Here is a 12,040-nt window from a genome sequence, read left to right as displayed (position 1 = left end):
GTGGTTATGAATTATACCTGTCCTGAGGATCAACTCTTTGGAAGTGTCCTGGGTCCTCTCAGTAGAATTTGGGAGCAGTTTTTTTGAATGAAGTTCTTGCTTCTGTGCCTCATGGAGGGCTAGTTCGAAACAGCAGTTCTGCTCCACTGTGCTTTGTCAGCGTGAAGTTCAGTGTCACGTTTATGTTGAATGTCTCACAGCAGGAGTTTGGGCTCTGCTCCTTTCACAGGGAGGCATCTGTTACCACTGCAGTATTCGGTCTTGCAGCACAAGGAAACCAAAATGAGTAAGAGTTGTCAACTACCGCATAGCAGTTTGAGCTGAGTGTGAAATGTTAACTTTTTTAATGACAATGTTTAAAATGGGATTTATTAAAGAGGAGCATCTTTTCCACCCAGAAGCGTGCCCTTCCCAATGCCAGCGCTCACAGTGTCTGCAGTGTCTAGGGAGCAAATGTTGGCCAGTTAACTTTAGCAGAGTCAAAGCTGGGTGTCTTTGATTTAAAGAAGAGTACCCTGTGATAAATCATTTTCTCAGGGATCTCTACAATCAGTTATTACCTAAATATATTTGGGTGAGGAAACATCACTGGACCAGATGAAAGCCTGACATATAAAGTGTCTTACAAACACACAGCAGAAGCTCTGTGTGTCTGAAGACAGGATCAGTGGTGCCTATAGGGGTTTTGGTTTGGGTTTTTTTTAACAATCCATTAGGTAAATAATTGGCCTGATTTCTTTCTCAAGGGTAAATACACACATCTCCTATTGATTTCTCTTTGTTAATCCATCTGCTAACTTTTTACTTGAGTCTTACATCACAAAAGTGTTAGTCTTTCTTTATAGTTTAGGCTTTGTTTTGGTAGGGGTGTTAGGAAAAAAAAGCCTCAGACTTTCGATGGGACTCTAGAAATTAAAATGAAGGTTACGTGTTCTGAACTCTTTTCTCTCCCTCTAAAAATGGAAAAAAATCCATTGTATTAATGTATAGCTTGTAGTTACAATAATATTTATCCTGACAAGAAGAATGATGCTGTCTAGCTTAACACGCTGTGATATGAAACATGGCCATGCAAATGATGATATGAAGTGCTGGATTTTTGTGATCTCATCTTCCAATATTTATGAGGTAGCCAATTCATCTCTTGACTCGCTCCTCTGTCTGCCAGGCTGCATTTTCACACTGAAGTCTAAAAATCAAATCATGTTTTCTGCTACTTATTAATAAAAGAGCCTGCTTTAGGCTTTGCATGGGGCTCACACATCTGCTAGTGCCGTATTTGGGGCAGGAGATACTCTTCTTCCCTCTCCTCCCACGCCGGTGGTAAAGGTATGGCCGCATCGCCTGAGCAGGGCTCTGCAGCTTAATGGGAGCTCATTAATGCCCTTGCGCTGTGTCTGGAATAAGTAATTTCAGTGGCTGTGTCATTAAATGGCAAATAGCTGATGGTTACTCACCCTCTTGAAGTGAACACACGTTCACTCCTGGGTCCTGAAACCCAGGGTGCTGAGAACCGCGCATCTAACGCCTCTTAGAAACGTCAGGAAAACACTCTGTATGAGGAAGAGAAAAATCCATAGTTATATGGAACGCGGTGTTGCTTTGGGTCCTAGCTGAGGGGAATTATGTTACAGCCTGGTCACCGACAGCCCTGGGGAAGGGGAAGTCCTTTTGGATACTTGTGTGGATTTTGGAGGGGTCGCTTCTTGGGCTTTATCTACTGAAGTAAGTTTGCAGTCCATTTGTAACACTTGCTCACTTGTGGGAGAACAGTTCTTTCGAGGGCCCTTTAACATGCCCCCCTTAACAGAGGGTACGTCAGCCTGAGCACAGGACAGGAGAAGATGTAATGCCACGAAATGAAACAGTCATACTGCAATCCATAGGAAACCCAGCTAATGGGTTGTTAAGCTGCCCGGGTTTCATCTGGTGGCAGCTGAGCCAGAGGGTGCCTGGAGTTTCCTTCTAATTAGCTAAATAGGTAATTACTGAGGATTAACAACGCTGGAGTCCAGGAGCTGAGGGCTAACGCTTTGCGAATCAGTAGCAGTATTTACGGAAGGAATGGATCTCTGCCTGTCCGGTGGCTCAGTGGGGTCCTGCTGCTGTTCTAGTGACACCTACTGTGGGTAGGAGGTAAAAGTAACAAATGCCTTTTCCGTCAATCCCCTGGAAACTGTGTTGATTCGGTTGTAGTTTATTGAAGGTTTAATTTTACATGTCAGCTACCCAGCCTGGCCACTCAACAGTAGCATCACACAACATATTAAAGAAGAACTACTAATCAAAAGGGGGTAACATGAAAGGTTAACAGTTCATTTTGTAAAGTACTTTGTTACAATTAATGTAACAAAGTTCTTAGATCTAACTTCATGTTCTCTAAGGTGCGTTGGCCTCCTCTTTGCCGAACAGATATTCATGAGATGATACAGTGACTGTAGTTAGCTGTATTATTTTTCCGTGTATCATCTCAAAGGCCAAGTCATGTGAGAACTGACTTTGCCTGTTCTCTGGCGAGGCCCGGTTACCTCCCGACTGCAGTGCGTGTTCAGAACGCATTGACAGCATTTCCCATGTCACTGTTCTCCCTGACTTGAAGGCGCTGCATGTTACGCCGAGCACTGTGGGTCACAGAAGGTGCACTGCAGTTCTGCAGGGTTGCTGGGTCCCATGGGAGTTCTGTGCCATCATCTGAGTGTGAAAGCTGTGGTTTAATTTAATTATAAAGGGTTTTGACTTGCAGCATCAAGTAGTGATTCCTCTGAGGCTGCATTCTTTTTGCACTGCTAATGCAGTAAGAGCAGGCTGATAGGTTGATATAATGCACAGACCAATTTCTTCCCATTCTCTGTTTTATGCACAGCTGCATCTCTTGTGCTGATGCGGCATTCACTGCACTGATGTAACATGCTGGCTGTATGAAATAGTTTGTTCTTATCATTTCAGATACACTTTCTAGTGCAGGAAAGCTTCCCAAAGTCACTTACAATAGCTGCTGCTGTTGCTAGAACTTTCTCAGGTCCTGCCAGTGGCGCTCAGGTCTGTGCTGAGTGTAGGTAGCTGGGGTGGTGGGTTGGGTGCCCCCGCTGCCGCAGGGTATGTACACAGAAAGCCTCTCAGCACAGATTGCTTTGCTTGTTTATTTTGTAGCAGTGCATATTGCTGTAGCATTAAGTGCCCTTGTGTTTCACAGCTCCTTATTTACAAAAGCATACTGTGGTTTTCATACAGCTTGCACAATAAGCTTTGGTTTTGCTGGGTGCTCTTAATTGCTCCAAGTCCATCATTCTTGTGGAATTTGTGGTTCCTTGAAGTTGGAGAAGATGAGAGTGAGGCCAGACACAGGGTAAGCATGACCTCATGAAGGATCTGCAGAATTACAACTTGATGTAGCTCGTGCTGTGCTTCTAGACCCTTCTGTGTGCCAGGCCCAGCCTGCCCCCGCACGGCTCTCGCCCTGCTGAAGTGAGTTGAGGCTGGCAGGGGCGGTGAACAGGCACAGAGCTGTCTGTTCTGCCTCCCGTACAACCTCAGCAGCAGAATACTGATGCATCCGCCCCAGCTCTCCTCTGCAGTGTCCCCAGTATGTACCCAGCAGGTGATGTAAACTGGAACGTGAATGGGCTGGGAGCCTCTGCAGTGCTGGCATTGCACACACTCAGGTTCATGTGAAGTGACTTCAACGAAGTGTTGTCCCAGAGCTGATCATCAATAAACTGTTGGAACTTGCCCAATACACTTTGAGCTCTGTGTTCTATAGCAGCGGGTACTGATCTCAATACAGTGGTGCTGTCCTCAGGAGCACATCTAAATATAAACTACAAATGGCCATGTACTCAGAGGATTAAGATGTGATATAAATCCACTGCGGCACGGGTTGCTCTGCTGTCAGAATGGGAATGTGATGACTACAGAAGGAACCTGAGTTTGTTACTGCAGGTGTGCACAAGTTACTTGTTCTGCAGATGGTGGTGCTAATTCTGTATAGGTCTGTAATTGGCTGCAGTCTGTTAGGAGCCCTTTGGAAAAGTAGATTCAGACCAGGCACAGTAAATACACCACATGTGTCGGAGGAACACCGGCTGTGGTGTGGGTGGCCAGGCAGGGCTCTGCGCTGACAGAGCACAGGAGCAGGCAGTGCTGTATAGCACTGCCCACTAATGCACATAAACATCATTTAAAATGTACAGCTGTGGTTCATACTGCATCAAGGTTGCTGTGGGTGTTTTAAATGTTGGATTCTTCCAGCACATTGTAGGACTGCTTTATATAGACTCCTGTGTGAATTAGCAGTAGTGGTTAGGCAGCTTAAAGCAAACCTCAAAGCCAGTGGTGATTTTTAGCAGGTCATTTTCAATGCCATAAACCCTGCATCAGTGACACCTTCACTGCTTTCACGTTCATCACTCTTTACAAAGGACTTTAGTGCTGTGATGCTATATTTTATGAATGTGCAAAAGGCTGTTCCATATCTGTAGTTTTCTTGGGCTGGTTTGCTTATCTGAGGCTGTTGCTCCTAATTACTTCCTTCATTTAGAATAAAACTGAGGAAAAATGAATTCTGTTGAAATAAATTGTGTATTGAAAGAGGCCAATGTGAAAAGTACTTGTAAAAATCTTTACAAAGAACAATCAAGTCAGGTTATTGTTGAGTTCTTATTGCCACGGGTCCTGGTTTCTCATTTCTTGGGGTTATCCTTTCTATTTAGCTTTTCCTCTTTATTTAACTTTCCTGTTACTATTTGCATTTTCCTCATGTCTGTGCAGCTCAGTGGCTTAATTTCCCCATCTGCAGGTTATCTTACACTTGAAATCAAATTACCATTAAGAGTCGCAGCTTTAAATTCCGGTTATAGGCTCTGGTACAGCTTTTCGGTTGATTCCCGGTGCCTCCTGTGATTACCAGTTCCACTGCTTAACCCCGAGTCTCTCACACACACTTGGCTGGCTAATTCTCAGGCTCAGTAGAGTACCAAGGGCTTATTTGTTTACAGGAATAAAATTACTTACAGCCCTTCTTCCTGCATGGAGAAAATTACTTTTTGAACCAGCCTCAGTTTCTTCTGCCGTAATTCTGACGGTTCATCTATTGCTGCTCTTTAAATGACATTGATGTGACTTTTACAGCGTTCTCTTGTTCGTTCTAACTATATGTTTCATGTGTCTGACTTCAGAAACCCTGCTCTTTGATGCTGTGCCTAGGGCAAGAGTATCCTGTGTGCTTTGGGCAGATGTTTCCCCTCAACGAATAACTAAATAATTTAGTGGTGCAGTAAATGGAGTGTCCCTTCACGCAGACGGAAGCGCTGCAGGCACATGAACAGCAGGCTCTTGGCTTCACCCAAATCAGTGAATAGGGGCTGGAAAAACTCTGAATTACTGCAGGTTTTAGTAGTTGAACAGTGAAACTCTTGTGGAGGTGCCACCGAGCAGCGCTTGACCTGGGGTGTAGGGGAGCTCATCTGCATTTGGCTTGGCTTAAAGCAGCTCCACCTGCCATTAACAGAAACTCCTTATGATGTCCAGGTTGTAGTAAATAAAGCTATTTTTTGTCTCAGAATCCTTTCTCCTGGAATGAACATTAGTGTGAACGTGTCACTGACATTGCCTCTGAGAGCATGTTCAATCAGCGAGAACATTTGTGTTGGTTGGTGTTTAATAAGAGGCTGCATAGCAAGTTACAGAGCTCTGGGACTCTATTGTCCACCTATTGTCTCGCCTCTGTGGAAATTCAAGGGGAAACATCCAGGCTATGGGGGTCTTCAGTGTGATTTGGTCCCAGCCTCAGCCTGCCCTGCCTCTGCAGCAGGGCAGCACAGCACACTGTGACAGGCACGAAGCCACCCGTGGGTTTGGTTCAGCAAAGCTGGCACAATAACAGACCTTTCCATAGGAGCTGCAGGATTGGTTAAGCCAGAGTGAATCTGTGGAAATAGAAATCCTGGTATCTTTTATTTTCCTTTGATAAAAGAGAGAGAGATATCTTTCAAAAAGCAGCATCCTGTGTAAACTAAGGTTTAAACTGAACATTATTCCTAGTCATGCAGGAAGTCCAGAAGAAAAAGAACTATGGATAATCAGTTAAAAGAACTGACAGATACCCTGATGTGTTGATCAGTAGTAATACCTAATTTCTATTTCAAGTGTGCTATAATGGATTACCATATAGATGCAGCAAAGCACTAAGCATTAAATAGATCTATGTGTTTTGTGAAAAAGCAATATTATTTCGCACTGTGGGGTTTCTTAAACTATTTCCTATTAGTCTGCTGTGAAACCAGAACCAGGAGTCAATGGCCAGCGTGGATTCACAGCGGTGCTGCTCCAGCTCTAGGCTGGAGTGGAAGCAACTGTCATTTGTTTTGTAGGAAGAGCAGGATGTGTTTTTAGAACACCAGGGGTTGGGAGGGCATAGCAAATGCTGTTGGAAATGAGATGTTGGCAGGACAACAGCCGGAGCTTGCTCACGATGTCCATGCTCCCCTGTCACGCTGTGACACCGCCTGCGCCTGGGCCCTCCTGCACACATGGGGAATTCCTGCTTAAAAATTGCTCGAGCTGTAGCTTTGAAAGAACTTGGAACATGCACAAGTTCTATTTGATAGTGCAGACTTGGAACCACGATAACTTGATTTGCATTGAGGAGCAAATGTGGGCTTTGAAGTCAGGCTCGTGATATGAGTGCTGATGTGCTGCAAAGCTTTCCTATCTTCATTAGGAAGCTGTGGTGCAGGCAATGCGACCTGCTCACTGTGGCAGTGCAGGCAGGATTAACCACATCTTTGCATTGCTTCAAAGTGTGTCATATATATATATATATATATATATTTCCTGTTTTTTTACATGCTGAAGCAGAGAATAGCATGGGAAATGACTGAAGTGTCTCAATTTTTGCTGTATGAAAACATGTTGGGATATGGAAGCCTTCCTCAGATGGAAACCTCTGTCCCCTTGCTCGCTATGCGAACCTTTTGACTCAAGTCACCTGGGAAGGGTGTTTGTGTTTTATAAAGAAACCCCCCTCTAAGTGTGTTATTTCCTTCCCCAGCCCTGCCAGCTTCATGCAGTTCAGTTGAGCTTGTGTTCTGGTGGTGGTTGTACCCCACAACAGCATTTGCTTTCCTGGCACAGCCCACAGTTCACTAGCGCTTGGATGTACAAGTTGTTATGAGTTGTGTTTCAGAACGGGTCTTTATTCTGCAGCTTTGCCACCTTCCAGCTTGCATCTTGTCCTGGTTCACTGGACATGACCCTTGTGTTCAGGGGGAGGTGACAGCGTGTGACACACAGGATGTTCATGCTGTGCTGTTGGGGGGTGAAACCCAGTTTCCCTCAGTGCCTGTGTCTGAAACAACTGCTGGGTAGTGACTGAGCTGAGCCAGCTGGGATGTGTGGCTGCAGAACTGCCCCCAGACCACGGCACAAGCTCTTGGGAGCACGTATGGTTTCTTGTGGCAGCCAGGGAAAACCTGCGTGTCATCAGATCGCTCTCATAAGTGACGCAGGAGTGAGCCGTGCTGGTGTTCGCATCTGGTGAAGCAGACGTGTTCCAAGGTCAGTTTTTGGTTTACAGTAATGAATTTCACTGTGCCATCTGCGATGCACTGGGACGTGATTTCACTGGTGGTAGTGCCAGTTCTTGACAGCTTTCTGATTAAACATTCTGATACGGCAGTGGCAGTTGCTTTTTTGGAGGTTTAATACAGTTGCTTCTCAGAAGTGAGGGGTTTGAAATAGGTGAGAGAGGATTTACATCCAAAGACAAGCTGAAGGTATCTCATTCCTGTGGTCTGTGAAGGGAAGCTGGTTTTGCTGTAACAATCCACTGTACTTCTCATAATGGCTCAAACAATGGGGACAAAATGTACGTGGTTTTGACCGGTTTGCCATGACAAATGTGAAGATATTGGAAGGTTTCTGCCTGCAGGGTGTTCTGATGCTTGAACCCAGACAGATTTTGCTGCCAGTTTGTCTTAGGGTTTTGTTTAACAGAGCTCTTCCTCTCGCGTTACGGGCTCTGATGTGTGCTGGGGTGCAGACTGAACCCTGCATGCAGAGAACCACCACTCTTGCAGCGACTTGAAGTATTCGGGATTCAGGCAGAAGCTCCTTTCTGCCCTGTGCTGGGTTCAGTAACACTCAGTGTCAGAAATGGGCTGGAGAAGTGGTGGGCTGCGACTATTCCAGTATTCAGATGGATAACGACAATTCTCTGTCTGCGGATCCTGCAGTCTGCTTGGCAGAAGCGTGGCCCCTTCCTACCAGGTAAAGCCCCAGTGTGACTCATGGCCTCATTTTTAGCCTGTCAGAGCCTTCATCCCAAGCGCATTCCTGCTGCCCATGGATGGGGAGCCAGACCTCTGGCCACCCGCCCCACTCTTTGGTCTCTGCTCCACGGTGCCATGGGGGTGAAACAAAGCACACCACAGCATGGAAGGGATGGGCCCCATTTCTGCTCCAGGTAAACCTTTAGAAAGGCCAAATGCTATTGGGAGCATGTGCCTGGTGAAGGTGTGAAGAAGGCCAGGCTGTCAGTGGGACCTGAGGTCTAGTTCCCCAAGTCTATGGACGTGCCATCACTGCCATCTTTCGCCATGGAGAAAGGAATGCTCCATTTCCAGAAGGACTCTTGGGAGTGTTGCACATCATTTCTGAGGTGGTGGCAAAATAGACAAGTCTGTCCTGTCCCATCTCTGGAGCACGCTCTTTCCAGCAACAGTACTTTGGCTGTCTCGGAAGGGATGCCCACACTCGCTTTCTTGGCTGTGATGCTTTACTTCCTCCTGTGAGCTTTTATGTGCAAAAGACCCACAAACGTTGCTTAAATGACCTGTCATTCATTTGCATCCTGCATGGAGTATTTCTGGAAACTTAAAGGTGCTTTGTGTGCAGAACTTTGTTCCAGTGATTCTGTTTGGTAATTAAGAGGAGCTCTGTTAGTCATTTGTAACATCGTTTGATCTCATTTCCGGGAGTAGATGTTAAAAGCTGGTTTCCCATTTAAATGTATCTTAATTTCATATTTCAATGGCTGGAAAGGCGTGAGATCAGGCCTGTTTTTCTGTGGGATTCATGTGAAGCCATGTTTGCTCTCTCACTGTTTCTGGGAGCTGAGCAGCAGTGAGTTCCCTGCCCTGTGTCACTAATACACCTCCATGCTGAGCCCTAGTCTGTACTGCCAATAGTGTAAGAAAGAGGAAAAAGCTGCTTGGAGCCTGCTAACTGAAAGTCCTTTTAAAAGTCATATTTACCTAGGTAAGACCCTGGATAGTTTTGATTTGTCCAGATTATTTACTAGCATTGCCATCCACTAAACTGACAAAGAACAACGTTTGCTGGCCCCAGCTGCTCTTTCCAACCAAGATGCTACGGCTCCGTTCAGGAAAGCCCTCAGGAGCGTGCTTAAACGCTTTGCTTCGTGGTGCCCTGTGGGTAACAGAAGTGAGGGGAGCGGGTTTGACCACGGCCTCTCCCCCTGTTTGAGCTGCTGCTGGTGCCATCAGTCCGGACCTCCAGAGGCCCCTTGTGCTGCTCCACAGAGGAGCTTCCCTGAGTGCCGCGCTCTGAATTAACTGAGCCCAGCTTTGAGCAGCTCGGCTCCGCTCCCCAGCTGGAGGCACAGGGAAAGCACTCACTGCAGAGATGGCCACAGCGCTCTTCAGCCCTGCCTTAGCCAGGGTTCAGAGCCCCTTAGATGGGGAGAGGCAGACCGGAGCCCCAGGAGCTCAGGACCTGGGCTGTATCAACCCAGTCGTTACCAGTCACTGCAGGGGGAGTGTAACCCAAAGGGAGCTGCTTGGAAATCTGCAGCTTCTGCGTTGGAAAGCAGTTTATATTTGGGAAGGCCAGGTGTTGGAAGGTGATGGTTTGGGAATGCCAGGCGTTGGAAGGTGATGGTTTGGGAATGCCAGGTGTTGGAAGGTGATGGTTTGGGAATGCCAGGTGTTGGAAGGTGATGGTTTGGGAATGCCAGGCGTTGGAAGGTGATGGTTTGGGAATGCCAGGCGTTGGAAGGTGATGGTTTGGGAATGCCAGGTGTTGGAAGGTGATGGTTTGGGAATGCCAGGCATTGGAAGGTGATGGTTTGGGAATGCCAGGCGTTGGAAGGTGATGGTTTGGGAATGCCAGGCGTTGGAAGGTGTTGAGAAAGGGAGAGCGGTTCATGACAGTGTCATGGTATTTATTCAGGACCATTCCAGGTATCTCTCTGCTATAAGGCAGGAAAGTAATGGGCGAGAGTTATGCTATGATACGTGTTTGCTAACTATTGTGTTCTCAATGTGTACATTGCCATTTCATTGATGTCTTGTGTATTAATTTCTCTGTATCCTCTGAATGAGCCTGTTTACTACAGAAAATGTGACTTTTAGTTTTGTTTCCTGCAGAAAATATTGCAGCTGCTACCTGAGAGGATTTTTTACCGATGGCATTTTCGCAGTATAGGTAAGAAGGAAGGGTTTAAAGCTTCCAGTCAAATAAAATCAGTGTTTTCTGTAGTCAATTCCAGTTCTGCAGGTCCTCTTAACCACCAACTCCCATAGTCTTCCCATACAAATAGCACTTACACGAGGCTGGCAGCTGAAAAATCTTGAAGCATATGGAAAATGCTTTTACCTGCTCTAAGAGCTCTGTGTGTTCCTTGGTTTGTGTGCGTTTGGTTGCCTGCTTCACTTTGATTTTGCACAAATGCCTTTTAAATTTTATGTTCTCAGATTTATCTGTGTCCTGTTTCCTTCTCTTCCATGTGCTGGAAGCTATCGAGAGGATGGGGGTCATAAACCAACACATCTTTTTCTACTTAGGTCTCCCTTTGTGTTCACAGACTAACACCAAAGGAGTGAGGAGGGTTGTGGAATCTGTATGTTGTGATGGTCTTTTGCATGTGATCATAGCTGAGATGCCCGTACAGACCCATAGCACTGAGTGCGGCTCCTTGCCTCACGATGGATGCTGTGGAACTCAACCCTTGCCACCTCCTTAAGCTCATTCTGTAGAGCCCAGGCTGTGACCAGGGGGCTGCTCAGCAGGTGAGCATAGGCTGTGCTAAACTGAGTGCAAGCCATGGGGCTGCTGCAGTGAAAGGAGCTTCATTTCAGCTCTGATACCCTGTATTCTCTGCGCAGCTTAGTCCCTTAATGTTTGTGAAACACTCAGTTGTCTCACACTATTTGTGGGAATTAAATGAGGAATTTCTGGTTTAGGGCTGGGACAGTGAAGGAAAGAGATTCAGGACAAAAATGCAAGCTCTTTGATAGCTCTTTTTGGTCAGTTTTTCTTCTAATGATTGGCCCCTGATCTTTCTGTCCCGTGTAAGTGGCATCATGAATGCACAGTGTTTGTGCAAGCGTGGCCCCAGCTGTCTGCCACCGATTCCCATATAGTGGAGGATCTGCCAAGCCCTCCGTTAGGATGTGACACTGGCCACGACAGACAGGAGATACCAGTGGAGCTCACTGGGTCACACCAACAGCCTGTCTGCTCCTTCCCCAGATTCCCATGGGATTTACTGTGCATTGTGCCTCCTGGAACAAGGGAAGGAACAGGGGGAGTCCGGCAGGGAGTAGTGCTGGCATTAGGAAAGCTCTGCTTTATTGCCTAGCCTCCTGTCCGCTCTGCATGCCTTGGGGGGCAGGTGTGCTGCAGGAAGAGGTTTCACAGGCACGAACTGAAGATTGTATTGAAGCACGTGCATGGGAAAGGACAGGATAAAGTTGCCAGCTCAGTTGAGTGCTTGGCTCAAAGCACTATCTGCTTCTGCTATACTTGGCTTCTCCTAAAGGTAACAGAAATTGTGGCAGGCTTGGTTTAGTCACTCCCCAGCTTTGGAGATCTCAGTAAGAAAAGCAGGATTCATTTTTCTGCACACTGATCATGTTTAATAGAGGATTTCATACAGTTTGTATAGAGCTCTTAACTAGATTTAAATATTGGACTCGGACATTAATGCTATGGGAAAAGAAGTGTCATTGTCTTCAGTTAGATGAAAGTCAACTTTTTAATGGTTTCAGTATTCCCTGCAGCCTCCAGTGCTGCTATAGGG

The 12,040-nt window shown here is 46.3% G+C and overlaps 1 protein-coding gene across 3 annotated transcripts in view; it reads left to right on the top strand.

The window, feature by feature from the left end:
* Window positions 1-12,040, top strand: part of RALGAPA2 (Ral GTPase activating protein catalytic subunit alpha 2) — a 115,707-nt gene that overhangs the window by 8,750 nt on the left and 94,917 nt on the right. For all 3 annotated transcript variants that reach the window (XM_062608072.1, XM_062608082.1, XM_062608094.1), the window contains exon 4: window positions 10,386-10,443. In XM_062608072.1, coding sequence (XP_062464056.1) covers window positions 10,386-10,443 — 58 coding nt within the window. The remainder of the gene's footprint in view (window positions 1-10,385; window positions 10,444-12,040) is intronic.

This window comes from Pezoporus occidentalis, unplaced genomic scaffold (assembly GCF_034315485.1).
Source record: "Pezoporus occidentalis ecotype Australia unplaced genomic scaffold, CSIRO_AGI_Poc_V1 ctg10, whole genome shotgun sequence".
Taxonomy (NCBI): Eukaryota; Metazoa; Chordata; class Aves; order Psittaciformes; family Psittacidae; genus Pezoporus; species Pezoporus occidentalis.
Note: the sequence above shows the minus strand (reverse complement) of the source record. Positions and strands in the feature narration are given on the sequence as shown.